Here is a 16,709-nt window from a genome sequence, read left to right as displayed (position 1 = left end):
GGTCATTGAAAAGAGCCAGCAAACCCTACCCCCTCCCTTCCCCCCCGCCCGCCTGTTCCGGACTGCACAGCGTTTTTGCCGGACAGAGCAGCTGGTGGTGTTTCCAGTGCCTTTAAGCAGTACTGGAGCTCAGAGGATGAGTTTTGCTTGTGGCAACCAGCTGGGAAGCAGGACCGGTGTTCCCCGTGGATGAGCGGTGATGGGGGAGAGCAGTGTGCTGTGTGACAGGAGCTAATAGAAAACATCACCAGGTAACTCTGAAAGGGGAAATAAAGGGATTAAAGTGAATGGAAGAGAAATGGGTAGTTTGCTCCAGCCTGAAATTAAATAATAGGTGAATTTGCTACTGAAGCATGGAGCTAATCTGGTCTTTATATTCCACCTGTTCAGGCAGCTGTTAAATGGAAGCAGCTGAACTTTTTCAGTTGCCATTTATTTCTTTGCTATGAGAAAATGATACAGTGCCTCTTGCTTTCCCAGCACCAAACAAACAAACAAAACAAATGATTAAAAAAAAAAATCTGGCATGATATAAATCATGAAGTTGTACTATAAAGCTTTTTCACTGCTTTGATGATGGGAGCTGTTTCTTCAGTCTCAATGTGGAATGGGGTGATGACAGAGGATTTGTTCTGATACATAATAGCAGAATAACTGGGAGCAGCGGAAAAGATTTGGGGGGGGGGGGGTGAGGGGTTCAATGATGGGCCCAGCAAACCCTTTTTTTGAGTTGAGGATTTTTACAAAGTTTATATCAAGAGATAACTAGTAGATGTTAGTCAAGACATCATTAGTAAATAAGTATGAAGATTTAAAGGAGGATTTGCTGGGTTTGGAAAGAAACATATTTTAGTGCTGTGGCGGTTTGACAGTTGAGTAGGGGAGTGGCTCCAACCATCCGTCCAGGTCCTCATCTCTGGTTGAATTTTGGGAGGCATCATGTTGTCTAGGCAAGATTTTAAAAAGACAAGGGAATAAGCAGCCCAGTAAGAAAGTGACTGAGGTAGGAAAGTAATTTTAAGGCATGATTTTGTGTTAGGATGTGAAAAGGGAGGGGGGAAGGAGGTGATCCTGTTATAGACTTACCATGCGGAAGGATTTAGGGATAAAAGGTCTTGTAATACAATGGTTTGACCTCTCCATAAGGAAGAACTGTTTATTTGCAGTGGGATGAAGCACAAAGCAAAATTTCAACTGGAATATCTTCTCTTGAATTTAGGATTGCTCTGAGGCATAATGCTACAGATGCCCAAATAAATTATTAGTTTAAAATAGAGACAAGTGACTGTTATGAATCCAAGTTCACCATTTCATAGAATCACAGACTGGTTTGGGTTGGAAGGGACCTCAAAGATCATCTAGTTCAACCACCCTGCCGTGGGCAGGGACATCTTCCACTAGCCCAGGCCCCATCCAACCCAGCCTTGAACTCTGCCAGGGATGGGGCTTCCACAACCTCTCTTGGCAAGCTGTGCCAGTGCCTCACCACGATTTCTTCCTAATATCTAATCTAAACCTGCCCTTTTTCAGCTTGAAACCATTCCCCCACATCCCATCTCTACACTCCAGTAGGCCCATTCAGGTAATGGTAGGCTGTAATTAGGTCTCCGTGAAGCCTTTTTTCCAGGCTGAACAAGCTCAAGTCTTCGTATCAGAGATGCTCCAGCTCCCTGATGAGGTTCGTGCCCTCCTCTGAACCCACTCCAACAGCTTCATGTCTTTCCTGTACTGGGGACCCCCAAGCTGGCTGCAGCACTGTGGGGGGAGCAGGTCTCACCAGAGCAGAGCAGTGAGGCAGAATCCCCTCCCTTGGCCTACAGGCCACACTGCCTGTGATGAAGCCCAGGACGCGGTTGGTTTTCTGAGCTGCTTGTGCACATTGCTATATATTTGAAATATTTCTGAAATTCACCTACTATAAAGCAGCATCTAGAACTCTGATATGGCAGTAACTCAACAGAACAGATTTATTGTTTATTACTGTCGCTGTGTACATTCTTCATGTCACTGTCTAGGCTTTGGGTAGTGTGTTTTGCACCGTAGTTCAGTGGCAGCCTTCAATTCTTTGTGTCATTTCTTTGCTGTTGTCAGTGCTGGGGAGTTTTCCCTTCAGCCTGGGCTTGTACAGAGTGTTTTGTAGCTGTGCAGGAGTCATCAGTACTCAGCAGAATGAATCAGATGCCTTTTGAATAGACTGCTGTAATAAAGCCTTCCCAAAGGAAGTGTAGGTCAGAAGGATGTTTCTCAGAAACACGTGTGGTCGGAGAGTTTTATTGTCACACTAATTTATCAGTGATGTAACTGGCTGATAATTTCTGTAGCCATTGAGCTCTTTGATTTTTTTTATTTATATTGTGAAATTACTCCCAAATATTTACCTGTTTATCTCATTGCCTACCCCAAAACAGAGACTTCAAAGGGTTAATTGCCTTATCCAGACAAGTATCTAGTGAGTGATGACAACACTGAAGGAAAGTAATGAAGCTAGAAGATTGTACTTTTTAATAAGGCAGCTCCTCATGCTGTCAGCTTTAGACTCAGAGCTGCATTATAGCTGAGTAATGGGTTCTGCAAGCGCATTATTTGCAAGTCAGGCAGATAGATACTACTCATTAAAGAAAAGCCAGCAGTTAGGATATGAAATCATACCTCAGTAGCCAGGCGGGCAGAGAAGAGAAGAGAAACTGGCATGTGTTTATGCTGACAGAACACCTCCAGGTAGATGCAGCTTCTTGGCAGAAAGTGACCCCAGCAAGGTTAGGTTCTATGGTTGGGGTTTGGCATGTTAAGTTAACGAATACCATAATTACTGCTTCTCAGCTCTTCTCTTGGGAGAGATATCCCAAGTGTAGCTCTTGTAGGTCTCAGCATTTAAAGAAAACATACATTGCTAGATAGAAAAATATCACCTTATTCTCCTCAATGGTATTTCCCTATGGAAAAGTGCTTACTACAATTTCCTTCACCCAGTTAGAGTAGCTGGATGACCCCATAACATATGTCATTGATGATATGACATGTGGTAAGGTGCATTGTGGCCCAGAGAGCTCTGTGGTTGTGTTACAGTGCTTTTTGTTTGGGATATATCTATTAATAGAAGTTTAGAAAGTAGCAGAGTGCAAAAATTGTCCCCTTGAATTTAATCCTGAAGGTACGTGGCTTGGTCCCAGTTCTTAGCCAGCATGGAGTATCACTGTGCAGCTTGCTTCTCCTGTCTTCAGTGCATGGGAGGTTTTTGCCTCCCAGGTTCTGTCTTTGAACCAAGACCTTGGCCATCGTGGCATTGCTGTGACCCCATGCAGAGCTTGCCACAACTGTGATCTTTGCTTTGCCAACAAATGGGATGTGCAGAAATTGGTAGCATGACCTCTGCTTTCTGAGAGCCTGCACACAAACTCATCTAATCAAGGCAAAATCATGCCACTTTGACTTAGTGGTGGTGGATTAGTTTATCCAGCACTGCAGAACCAGATATTCCCAAAGTAAAGGATAGACTTTAATGCCAATTGAAAAAACATTGATAACAGTTGTTACAGCAATTTCTTTGTGAAGATGGGAGGTTCCTCTTGCCTAAATCCCTGAATGGGTAAACTCACTGCAAATCAGTGTTGCCCTTAAGAAGGCGTTGTCACCCATCTAGTGTTTGCTTTAAGTAGAAATGAGAGAGGCAGTGGGATTAGAGGGTATTTAGCCCTAACACAGCCACTCTCCATCTGGGTGGCTTTGGTCAATCACTTCTTCTAAAAGTATCTTGTATGTCATGAGAGTCATTAGCTTAGGGCTGAAAGAGTATTAGGACACTGACTTTATACCAGGGAAAGGTAGACAAAGGGGAACACCTATCAAATGGTGACTGATTAAGTCTTTACAGGGCAGAAAAGACAGCTGGGCCATAATGTTTGTACCACTGCAGTGATGATGCCATCATGGGACCATGAGGAAGGGGAAAATCATCAGGGACTTTGAGGATTCCAGCAGGACAGGGTTTCCTAGTCCAGGGACGTAATGGTCATCCTTAAGGCAACAGATGTGGGCTGAATTTTCAAAACTTGTGATTTTTGTTCATTTTTATTTTTTCAACACTTAAAATAGCAGTTAAGAAATCAGGGCTGGTTTATTGTACTATCTTCAGGTTACAGTAGGAGGAAAACCAACAAAAATTTTAGGTCTTTTAGCTAAATGAATGGGAACCAATGAAGTACAAATGCTCATGCATCATGTAGAGCCTTCCAGGACTTTCCTTAAGTCCCAGGCACAACAGTTGTTGCAACTAATAACAGACAATGTGTAAAGTCCAGAATGAAACCAGACTTTGGAAGTCCAGTAGACTTGTTGAAGGGGTTTTGGGGTTGGTTGGTTGGGTTTTTTTTTTTTTCTTTTGGTTGAGACTGATTTGAATATACAGGAAATTATCAGCCTTGCTGAGAGAAGTTTGGTTTTAAATTGCCTGTGCAAACCCTCTGTTTTCTCAGGGAAGTTGGAAATGAAAACTGAAGACGAGGTGGATTTTCTGAAGGATGGTGATGAGAGTGCAGCCCATGAGGAAGCGGTGAGTGTTGATTAGGCATTGTGCATTTTTAAAGAAATGTCATTGCTGCTGTGGTCAGACATCTAATAAGCTGATTTACTTTCCACAGGCCTTGCAAACCTGAAATATATTAACCTCAGTGACGTGTTAGTCCTTTAAATACAGCGTGGGGTTTTTTTCACGCTAGGCGTATTTCAACCACTGAATTAAGCCACATTTATTTTTCTCAGTCAATGACATAGGGATTGACGTGTAAAGTTCTTTGTGAGGCAGGGTAGTACCAAAATTAGTATATAATTTGTTAAAAGTGATGCTTGGGGGGGGCTGGCAGTGCCATCAAGGTCCCCACACCTGCCTATGTTGGCCTGGCGAGTCACTCCATCCTTCTCAGCTTTGCCTCTCCAGGTGAGTTTTTGGCAGAGGGGACTGGGGCTGCGGTCGGTATTGGTCTGTACACAGACTCCAAGGTCTAAAGGCATCACTGACTGAGAGCATTAGTGCCTTTTCTGGAAGAAAAATTAATTATGGGAAGACATTACAGGGGATGTGGGGGGAAACTGTATTTGTCATGTTGGTGGAACAATATAAAATGATCATGCCAGGGATCAGAAATCAGTTGGTATTGTATTTATTACTTGTGCTTGCCATATTTAAGGACTGGCTATGATGATTTTTTTCTTTTAAAGTTAATATTGGGCTTGCCAAGAACCTAATTTTGGTTTAAAGCCCTCCAGTACATAATGTGCTTTATCAAGAGGTGTTTCGGTTTTACCTTTCTCATCTGGATTTATGTTTGCACCTATATTTTCTATGTATTTTCTTGTGCCTGTTCCAAAGTGTTGTGCAAATGCTAAATTGCTTGCAGCCTGTGTTGGTGCATGTTGCCATTGAGCAGCTGTGTTTGTGTGTCAGAGTACCATTATGAAGCTGTTAAAAGAGAGCATATTGTGGGGATGAGTTAACGTTCCAGGGTGGAGCACCAAAAAAACTTTGCTCATCCCACAGTAAAGCTCTTTAGGCAGCAGAACAGTCTTGCCAAAGCTTGTAATAAAATCAGGTTTATTTTGTTTTTAACAAGTTAAGGCTTAATTTCTGTAGCTGTTTGCTTGGTGAGCCAGCCAGGGACTAGAGTGAGTAATTTTTCAAGTTAAAATTTGTGTTGTCTGATAAGTCTTTTGTTACTGGAATGTGTGAGTGTAATGATACTGGTGATTTTTTTTAACCAACCCTTTCCTGAAGTTAATTTTTGTGACTAATACTGAGGTGTCTGGTAGTTAAGTAAGAGATCTTTAGAAAATTTAAAGTTAAGCCTTTTCCTTTCAAACACGAAGAAAGGAAAGAAACGTTGAACTTGGCTTTCATTTTGCATGTTTTACAGGCATTTTGATTTCTTTTTGTGTGTGTTTCTTTCCTTCTTCCTCTCCCTCCCGCCCTGTCAAACACCTCTTTGGGGAGGCTTTTCTGGTGCAGGAATGGGAGTGCCAGGGGAATGGAAAGTTTGCTGCAGGGCTGACAGGGTTTCCTGTTGCTAAGTTCAACAGAAACAAAATAACAACTGTGCTATATTAAGGTCATTTAAAAAAAAAAATCAGTGTGGGACTTATAAATAGAGCTTAATTCACACATGTAGGTTGTGTAGAGAGCTGGCTGGGAAGAGCCATGGTGAAGTGGGCATCTCCTGCCACGTCCCGTCTCTGCTTTATTTAGTGCTGACTTTCTTTTTTTGTAGCCAGAAGTCTTTCAGGTGCTCATTGCTTTCTCATTACAGAGCCATTTTGTGGTTAGTAAAAGTGTTTTTCTTAACTTGTTGCAAATAAAAATGTTGTTGCTTGCACCTGGTTGGGAGCTGCAGGTATTTAGATGTCTCACCTGTGCCCTCAGCAACTTTGCACCTTGGGAACTGCATTAACTCCTGTTTTATGGGTGAGGATTTTCTGCAGTGTTATTTATGAATATCCAATGTGGAAAGATGATATATAGAAGAATGGGCTGTTAAAAAAAAATACATGTTTTGGAGCCTAAAAAGTGCAAGCTCTTACACAGTGCAGTGAGGCTGAATGGCATGAGAGTGCATTGGAAAGAGAAGGGGAAAAATTCCGTCCTGGGAGGTGGTTTCTGAAGGCTGAGAAGAAGCTGGATTTGTGACGCCAGTCTTAGAGGTGTAAATTGCCTGCCCCTTCCCCTGCAGTTGCTTCAGAAGACTTTGAGGGATGCTCTTGTGCATGTCATGGAAAAGCTGCAGCTGAAGAATGTTTAGGAAAATAGTGGTTTGTACGGTTATAAGCACTGAAAAGAAAATAATGGGAATTATTTTTTTTCAATTAAAAGAGGTTTTTTAAATGTCTGTTTAATAAATCTCCAGCATATTTTTCAGTGGTTGTGTTTGTTCAGCTATAGAAATTCTGTAACCAGAATTTCCCCAGCTCCTTTCATGTTGAGCAGAGGGTGCTTGTCCTGACGGAGACTTCCCTGGTCCATATCATTCTGCTTAGTATGGGGATCTTGAGGAGAGCTGGGCAATAACTTGGTATGATCTATTCAAATTAGAGTTTAGCATTTTTTTTTAATTGAATTACTTTAGGTTCTAAATTGTGAGAAATCTGGTTTGGCTTCTGCATATTGTGATATTAAAACAGTTTAGTGGTGGCTCCAGCATTATGAAAGTAAAGCAGCAGTTTGAATTGACCTGTACCCTATTGTACTTCTTGTGTTGATCCCAGAACTTGGTTATAATTAAATATTTGCTGAATCTTTGTCTTCATGTGGCAGGATGGATGAGGCTGCACTGCTGGGTTCAACTGGCAGCTTCGGTTGTCTAAGCCTGTGACTGATAAATTGCTGCTGGCTGACCCCAGAAACAGAGTTCACTGGGAAGTAGTCTTTTCTTATTTATTAATTTCATTAGTGTAGTTCCTGTTGAATTTAATGTATCCTACCTTTACCACATGAATTGGTTTTTAATTAATGTCTGTATTTTCCAGGGTTGCAGTCTAACAAACATAGTATTTCTAAATACCTTCACAGAGAACAAAGCTTTAAAAAGATTTGTACTTTCATCTCTCCACTGATCCAGGTGGAGCAGTAACGTGATGTATCAGCAAGGTCATTTTCTAGGGGAAAACTTGCAATATTTTCAGCAATGATTTGGAAGTATGTTTATAATGCTCTCTGGTGACATCAGGTTGGGAGGGGTTGCAGGCACTTGAGAGAAACAGGGTTAGGGTTCAGAGTGACCTTAAGAAACTGGAGAGTGTGTCCAGATAAGAGATAAAAGCAACCACAGAGTGCTTCCTTTGCAAAGGACTAGTCAAAATGCACGTTTACTAAGTCAGGTTTAAGCTGAAGGGGGATGGTTAGAAAAAGACTTATTAATTTTTAGCGGACCACAAATGAATCATCAGTGAGAGGCTATTGCAAAAGAGACAAATTTTGTTTAGAGTTAAATTTAAGGAGTGTCTCCATAAGGTGCAGGAGGTGACTTAGTCATGTGTGGTACTGCGGAGGCATCATTAGTGTCATCGAATCTGGTTTTGGGTGCCCTGCTCTGAGGAGGACACAGGTGTACTGGAAAGGATCCAGAAGGAAACAACGAGAAGAGATTAAGAACTGTGAGAAGAGGTTGAAAGAATTAAATTTTATTCATTGCAAAGAAAAAAAAAAGAAAACTATTGTACAACCTCACAGTCTGCCAACACATAATAGTGGTTATTAAAGTTCCAGATTTCCATGGCAGCTTAACTTACTGGTTTGCTAAATTGCCAGGATAATTCAGGCTGCATGTTGAGAAAACATCCTGTTATCATCGTGAAACTGTCGCAAGACCACCTAGGGAGGCTAGGAAATCGCCTTCCCTGGGAGTTCTTACAGATAAGATAGATGATGCTCTGTCAGGACAGAGCCTCGGGTCTGTTGTTACCCATTGCTTGTGGTCTGTAGACCCCCAGGTTTGTGCTTCAGTGAACGATGAGGAAGGGAGCAGCTTGTCTGGAGTCTGACAGGGTGCACAAAGGAAGGGGACGGGGATGACAGGATTGTAGGAGATGAAGGTGGGAAGAGGGGATGCACTGGACTGGATGGAAAAGGGGTTGTGGGAGAGAGGAGGTAGGTATTAGGATGGACAGTAGTGTGAAGGATCCAGAGCCTTTTTCCCCCCAGCTGTTGTGTTCCATGCTCCTCTTCCCAGGAGGCAGCAGATAAATTGAGAAAATTGTGGCCAAGGTGTACAGTCACCTTTTCTAGTCGCTGGTCCTCAGGAGAAGACCCTGGTGCTGGTGCTGGCTGTGGGTCAGTAGCAGAGGGATGCTTTGTAGCTCAAAACTGCTGAACATTGTCGGTGACCCAAGGCAAAGGGGTCATTACAGTTCTACAGGCTCCACTTTATTTTCTTAGCTTTAATGAACCATTCATCATGAGGATCTGCCAAAATTCAGGTTGTCTCTGCACACTGAAGTCCATTTTCTCTATCTGCATGTGTACATATGTACAATGGTGATTGCCAATCCCTGTTTTCCGAAGGGCCGGCAGAGCAGCGTGGGAAGCTTCCCAGCAGTGTGGGTGACTGCAGAGCGCGTGGCTGAAGTGTTAGAAACAAATCAGAACAGGGTTTGGCGGTGGAAAGTGCAGCCTTAACAATAGGCTGTGTCCTCACCCTGCCGCTTTAAAATCACTTGTGTAACTCTCTCTTTGTAAATGTTGTCCTGTAACTAGAGTAAACATGGAAAAACCCAGCCAAAAAGGAGACTGCCCTGAACCTGGCATTAGTGCTAAAGGGTGACATACACATATCCATTGGGTCGAGGCTTTGGGCTCGTCATCTGCAGGCCCTTTCTCACACCCACCAGCATCCTGTGTCTGCCCCGGGTGCTTTAAAGCAGAGGCTGAAGTGAACTAGGAGGAAATTGTGTCAGGCGGTCAACCCCTGAGTAAATTCCTTGTTGTGCAGAATAGATCACCCAGGGGTTTGTTGTCTGGTTTGTGCATCACTACGTAAACCAGTGAGTCCATGGTGCATGCTCAGGAGAGTTGGAATAAAAGCAGGAGGAAGCAAAGGAAAAAATTCCAACCAGGCTGGATTTCTTGTTTGGCTTTTACTATTACCCATGCTTTGAAATCTGCAGCAGGAAGGTCTTTATGCAGCTATTGTGGCACTTTTTTTTTTGTTCTTTGGGTGCTGCACTTCCAGTGCCTTTTTCTTCCGAACGCTGTTAATCCTCAGCTCGAGACAGACGTTTCCAAGCTCAGTCACAGGATTCACGGATGTTAGTGAGAGAAGCAGGAACGTGGACAGGGAGCCAAGTCCTCGACTCAGAGCAAAGATGCTGCTCCCAGGTTTGGCTCGGCGCGAGTTTGCGGCAGGACAGGGCAGATGAAGACGCCCACATGGCTAGCTTTGGCCACGGGGCTTGTGCTAGCCCTCACTGATCTCTAGAGATGGTGAGTTACGTCTCATCCCCTACGCCTTCCCCTTCAGCCACTACAGGCAGTGCTTTTTAGAGGAAGGATTGCTGCCTGTAGCCCTGATACTCTGTGGTTTTCCTGATTTCCTCCAAGCAAACTTCTGGCTCTGCCATCCTCTCAGTATCAGCTGCAAGGAAGCTTATTCCCCAGCCTTTTCACACTCATTTTAAAAGCATCAAGACTTACCTAAAATTTTATTTACCATCTGCAAATAGTGTTGCCTTTATGACAGAGCTGTGTACATATATTCCTGATGTAATCCTGAGGTGGGTGCATATTAAAGGCAACTTTTTGCAGTATTAGAAGTGTTCTGCGGTGCCTGCTTCAGACGAAGGGATTTGCTCATATGAATTGCTTATCATTAGTGCATTAGTGTCCTAAGGCCCTTTTTTTAGGATCAGGGCTTCATGATTCCACATGTTTGTGAAGTACAGAGCTAAAGGTTTTACAGTATAGAAAATGCTGGGTTTGGTGTTCTCTTCTGGTGGTTAGACACATTAATTCTTTATGCAGTTGTGAAAGTGTGGATCTGTAAAATAATGGATGTATAAGACTGTTACTGTGGCAAAGGAATGCTGGCATTGAATATTGTACCTGAAGAAAAAAAAATACTGTGAATTGTTCAGTCTCCTGTATCATACGGATTATTTCATTTGCCTTTGAAACCTCTTAAGGGTTTGTGGTGTAGGTGTTGTATGGTAGACATGGTTACTGCTCTCTGAGTTCCTGGTCTGAGTATACAGGAAATGAAGACGATGACACGGGAGACCAAATGTGGACTTTCTGTTGGAGGCTGCATTATTGTGACAAATAGGTACTTTGACATATCACATCACTGGCTTTTTATCCTTCTGAAGGAACTTACCTGGCTGTGTTCTGATGCTTTGGAAACCAAAGTGGGCACCCTGCAATGTAGAGAAGCCAGCACTTACATTTTTTTGTAGACTTATGTCTTCTACAGTTCATTGGTAGTTATACCGCCTTAGAGGAAAACTTCCCTGGCCAAGAATCATTAACACAAGAAAGAAGTTTTTAATTATATTACCATACATTTATTCTGGGGTTTAGTCAGAAGCTGTGGACTGGGGCTTCAGTTCTCTTGCTATGCAACGTGGCAGGTTTTTTTAGTATACCTCCTCAGGGTTTCAGGAAGCTTTCTGGGACAGCTTGTGCTAAATCCAGAAAGTGTTGTGCAAGGTGAACTGCAGCGAAAAGTGATGGATGGAGGGAGAAAGCCTGTTGGGTCGGCAGTGGGTCTGCCATTTGGGGACCTTTGGAGCATAACTGTGTGTATATATATATGCACACAGCTTCCTTCCAACCTTTTCCTTTGTATCTCATTTATGGCTCTTCTGTCAGTGTTTAGAAGGTGATACTCAACAACTTGAGACTGTAGGAAAGACAGTGAAAGATTTAAGGGGTGAAAACAACTAATTCTCTTCTTAAATTACTTTAGGAAGGGGTCCTATCAAGACTCATGTTGTATAAGTGTTATGTCTAAATAAACTCCAGCAGTCTGCAGGCATGATGTTTCTGGTTTCATCTTCCAGCAAAGGATGAAAAGAATGGTGTAAGAATGAAAAAGGACAAAGGAGAGAGAGCTGTATGTAGAGTTGAAGTGGAGATTAGAAAGAGCACTTCTTCTCTTAAGTGTTTCCATTCCTGCAGTGTGAATCGTTATGAAAATGTATTTGGCGTTTTACCCAGAACTGTTAAAACTCTTTCCATGGAAATATGGAATTGAAATGCATTTAGCCTTGTGGTAGTCACACAGACTCCCCTTTCTGTTATCGTTTTCACTCTTCCCACAGACACACACACCCCTTTTTAGGTGGTCTGTCTTAACTTATTATACCATTTTCATGCAAGGGTGGAAATCTCCCAGCTTTTTCCTCCAGCATCTCTGCTCTGCTGTGACTGCTTGGTCTCGTGTGTACATCCTGGTGTGGCCCCAAGTGACTCAGCTGTGTGGCAGAATGTTTCTGGGCTCAAACTGCTGTTAAAACATCAGATGAGAGAAAAGCCTGCATGATAACTGCATGTTTGCTTTTTCCATGCAGCGTCCTTGCTTACATTGAGGAGATTGACTGCTCTGTGTGTGTGTCAGGGACATCTTTCCAGCTGGTCAGCACTGTGCAGTAGTGTGGGGCAATTTGATGGTGACAGAGAGGGCTTTAAGCTTGGGACTGTGAAACAAGAATAGATGGTTAGTGTTGTGGTGGATGATTAAAATACCATAATCTGTACAGAAGGGGTGAGTGATTTGGTATCCAAGGATATGATATCTAAAATAAAAGCACTTGACTGGTATGAAAGGGTGTGGGTTTGGCTGAGCAGAGGCAGCTGCAAGTGAGAATTTAACACCCCAGGGATAGAGCAATGCAGTGGTGTTGTGTTTGGCCGTGGTCAGCCGTAGCTGTCCTTACTGTCACAGTAGCTCATTCATCAAAGCTTTCAAGGAAAGGCAACTTCTGAATTTTGGTAGAAGACTTGTATTAGCCATCGGTCACACCAAAGAGCTGATGTCTTCATGTGCAGATCCTGTGGAAAGGCGCGGACGGGAGTGAGTTTTTTGAGGAGAGCCCAGAGCAGGTAGGCTTAAGGGATGAAGAGAGAGTTTCTTCTGTCTGCCGCTTACCTCCCTCCATTGCCAGTTTGTTGTTTTTACTCCTGTGGTCTGTGTTTTGGACTTCTGCTTTGGAATAACCCCAGCATGGAGGCTGTAACAAGAATGTGACAGAGTTTTGCAATCGTTTAATAAAATATACTTGATCAGCTGTATTGGAATTAGCAGATGGGAACAAGTTCTAAACCAGCCTTTCTTTTGCACTTCATCTCTTGCAGCTAACAAGGTTCTTCTCCTTCCACCTTCTCTTTCTGCTTGCCATATGCATTAAATTTATGCCTATGTAAGCGTGTATTCGATGTAGCTAACCGTCTGATTTTCTCTTAAGCGGCAGTGAACTTAGCTGCTCCTTCCCTTCCTGCTTACTGTGTTTAGCATCTTGGTGCCAGTGATGTACTCAGCAAAAATGAAGGCGGTAGCTGTGCCCGAGAGGCTGGTCCAAAAGATAGAGCACATATTTCTGGGTTATCTCGTTTGCTTTCTCTTCTGTTTGTGTAGTTTGGATCAGAGGAATTGTTGCTAGCTGCTGGTGTTTAACCTGAGTTATGCTGCTCTCCTTTCAGATCCGCGGAAGGACCGGTGCTTGATGCTTAGCTATGATTTTCTCAGCCTATTATGATTTTCTCAGCCTAGTTAGATCCTACTTCTCCCTAAAGACTTTGCCTTGAAGTATATACCCTGTATACCACTAACAGCCACGATAACAGTAGTTTTACCTTATTCACGCACTTAATTTGGGGGGGGGGGGGCCATATTCCTTGCTGCAGCTAGTACAGCACCTTTTATCAAACACCATATGCCTCTCTGTCCTGAAACATTTCCTTCTTCTCTACTCCAAACACTAACACTGCGTTTGCAAGCACCGTGGTGCTAGGTCTGCCTATCTCTTACCAGCTGGCTGTGCTCTCCCTTCTTCTATGTTGTCCTTCCAGCTGGTGAGATAAGAGGGAGGAACGTGAGCCTCACCCTCGCAAACTCATTAGTCTGAGCCCTGGTACCAAGTCTGCTTAGCATCAAGTGACTTGTTTTTCTTCTGTCTGAGCCTGTACTTACCTCCATAAATCACAAGAAGATCATAATCCTGACTTATTTGACATTGAACTTTTGCTTGGTTTCTTAACACAGCTGGACACGTTAAACGCCTAAAAGTGGTTGGGAGGGATATTATTTCCAAAATACACATTTTTCAAAGGTTGGAGGTGCAACTAGTTCTCTGAAATACTGCTTTCAATCTGAGATCTTCTGCTTAGGAATGTAGAAATCTCTTCTGCCCCTCCAAAATACTACACTGCAGGTTGCATTGCTTCTTGCCAAAGGCATGATGGGGGTGTGGGCTGTTGAGATTAAAGGAGTGTTTCTTGGTCTTTTGTCCCACTATTACTTTGAAATTTTAACTCACTGACCATAGCAGGGTGAGGAAATGCATAGCTACCTCACCAGGTAGCTATGCAGGAGAAGTCTTAGCTTCAAATGCCTGCATGAGACAGGTGGGAAAAGACCAGTAATGTACCTTTTTGAGCCTTTTAAAATAGCAGGAGCATTGCTTACACCATTTCCAAAGTTTCCCACATGCAAATGCCTGAAGGGACATTGACTGTAAAGATTGGGGTCCAATGGTGTGAGAAGGGGAAGAGGAGAGAGATTGAGGCCTTTGCTCCCTGCTTCATGGGCTAAAATGGGTTTAGGGCTCTTTGCAAATTCTGGGTGTAATTGTGTTTTGGGGACATGTGGAGAGAAATGTTTTTTGTTCATAGATGGTTATTTGGGGGACAGTGTTGGATTGGCTTGTCCAGGCTTGTTTATTACTTGTGTTCTGTCTTTAGGGAAGCTGTGGTTTATTTTGTATGTTGTAAACGATGCAAAAGGCACCCAGAAGAGTCCAGATGAATCCTCTGCCTTTGTTATAAGTCTGAGTATATAGACTAAATAAATAACTTGTTCTGGGCTTAAAATCCTTACAGTGAACCAGACAACAAAAATTTGCATCTTGGAGTAGCTCCTAGAATTCTTTCATGCTGAAATATCTCCTTCACTTTCAAACCTGGGGCTCTCCCTGCTTTAGAGAAGCAGTTTCTGTTTGAACTGGCTTTTCTTCTGACTGTCCGCTGGAACAAGGCTTGGCACGGTTCGGTCAGTACCAGCAGTGACGCTAGGAGTTCATGGCAGGGAAATAAGGAGTTTTGAAGGTAAGATTAAACAAATCCTCTCTGTTGAAAGGAACAGAGGGGAGGGGGGAAATCTGTTCAGAGTATTGGCTTTCTCTGGCTCTCGGCAGTTTAAACGTTCACTGAAAAGAATGGCTTTTAGAGCACTTTAGAAGCTTTGTAAGTTGTTATCTTCCTTTCAGGAACAGAATTTATATACATACGTATGGTTTCAAGTAGCAGCTGAATTAAATGTTGAAAAATAGGATATTTTGGTTGAATTTATCTGTTATTTGGTTTAGGGTAGGCATTAGTCTCCTCTGAAAAGTACGTTCTGTTTTTATGCATGTCTGCTTGTGAGCAGTGCGTGTTCCCTATCTGGTAAATAGTGCTGTCTGGAGCATCGCGTACCTTTTGGCAGTTGGGCTCTTAAATATACTGTGTGTTATCTTTTACAGAGGATGTCGGCAGATGCCTGGATCCTGGGAAAGAAATAGCAGGAGGGGAGGCAAGACAAGCCTGGGGTTTACTGGAGAGCAGTTAGAAGTGGAAAGGGGAGCCAGGGAGATGGGTGGTGGCATGCTGCGGGCGAGGGTTTTAGCTCCTTGGGGCAGGGCAGAAAGCAGCTACAGCAGGGGATATTTTAAGCCAGTATTTAGATGAATAAGTGAGATAGCATAGGTGTCCATTTGGGAGCTGTATTTCCTTTGTATTTCTTGTCTGCGGCTGGTGAGCAAAACCAGACTTGGGGGACATTCCAACTTTCCCCCCGCCTCCCCTCCAAACTCCCAAGGCAGGGAGGGAGCAGGGTGCAGTCTGCAGCCTCTGAAGAGAGACCAAAGTCAGGAAAGGAGCCCAACTAATATTTTCTTCCAGTCTTACCAATTGACCTAGCCAAAAAAAGAAAAAAAAAAAAAGCATAAAATAACAACAGCTGTTGAAAAAAATCTAAATAGTGTGCCTGTACCAACAGATGTTTCCATAAGCCATTGATTTTTAGATTGGCCTGACTTAAATACAGTACGGGGGTGAAAAGGGTCAAAAGGGTAAAATATATCTAGGAAAGGTTTCTCTGCTTAGGAGAACTTTATAAGCTGTCAGTGAAGCTGTAAACACAGTTGCACCAAAATATATAGTGGCTTTTAGTTTAAATTGTGTCTTTTTGCTTGTTACTGGCTGCTTGGGTTAACAAAGAAAATATTTTTCTTTCAATAGCTTTCAGATCTTTTGCTGGGTATTTTTTCTTATGCGTCTGCATTAAATAAGCCCATTTAACAAAACCTGATCCTCTTATAAACATGGAATAATGACAGTATCCCACATATGGGTTTCATTAATTTTTGCATGTTTTGAAGCTGCTTTTTTTCCCCTCTGCAAAGCTAACTTCAGAAACAGAAGAGATTAATGCTACATAATAGCCAAAATGACTAGCTGAGCCTTCAGCAATTGTAGCTTGGGCTAGAAGGGGTTTCTAGTTAAGTTATTTAACTGTTGCCTAGCAAAAGGGGTATTTTCTTTCTGTACAGAATGATGCTGCGTAATCTGTACTCCTCCCAGTTGCTGTTACTGGTTTGCTTTGATTGAACTGGCATCAGTTCTGCTGATTATCTGCAAGCTTTCTTGCTTCTGAGTCTTGTAAATGTTTTGGATTTTAGCCTGGAGAGAGAGCTTCAGAACATTTTCCTCTTTCTTCCTAAGAAAACAAAACCAACCCTTTCCTTGTAGTCACTGGCAAGAAAGTTAGGATGCTCCATTGTCCTCTGCAATGTGGTGACCTTTGCAGCTCCTGGGATGGCCCGAATCAGATGGTAGGACAATGCAGGCAAATTGCATGGCTCCCAGATTTAATAACTACTGGTTTTTAACATTTTTGGCCCCAGTTATCATTGTCCATCAGCTTAAATTTGTTTGTTACCTGTTGATTAAAGCTGTGGAAGTGCAGCATTTGTGACTT

General features: G+C 42.8%; 1 protein-coding gene across 1 annotated transcript in view; it reads left to right on the top strand.

Annotated features, from left to right (window-relative positions):
- AKAP13 (A-kinase anchoring protein 13) overlaps window positions 1-16,709 on the top strand; it is a gene marked incomplete at its 5' end in the record, with an annotated part of 150,529 nt that overhangs the window by 56,428 nt on the left and 77,392 nt on the right. Inside the window, one exon of the mRNA XM_084267772.1 lies at window positions 4,473-4,549. Within this exon, the coding sequence (XP_084123898.1) occupies window positions 4,473-4,549 (77 nt within the window). The remainder of the gene's footprint in view (window positions 1-4,472; window positions 4,550-16,709) is intronic.

This window comes from Gallinula chloropus, assembly GCF_964237585.1.
Source record: "Gallinula chloropus genome assembly, chromosome: 9".
NCBI lineage: Eukaryota > Metazoa > Chordata > Aves > Gruiformes > Rallidae > Gallinula > Gallinula chloropus.
The sequence above is the reverse complement of the archived record's forward strand: the minus strand, read 5'-3'. Positions and strand labels throughout refer to the sequence as shown.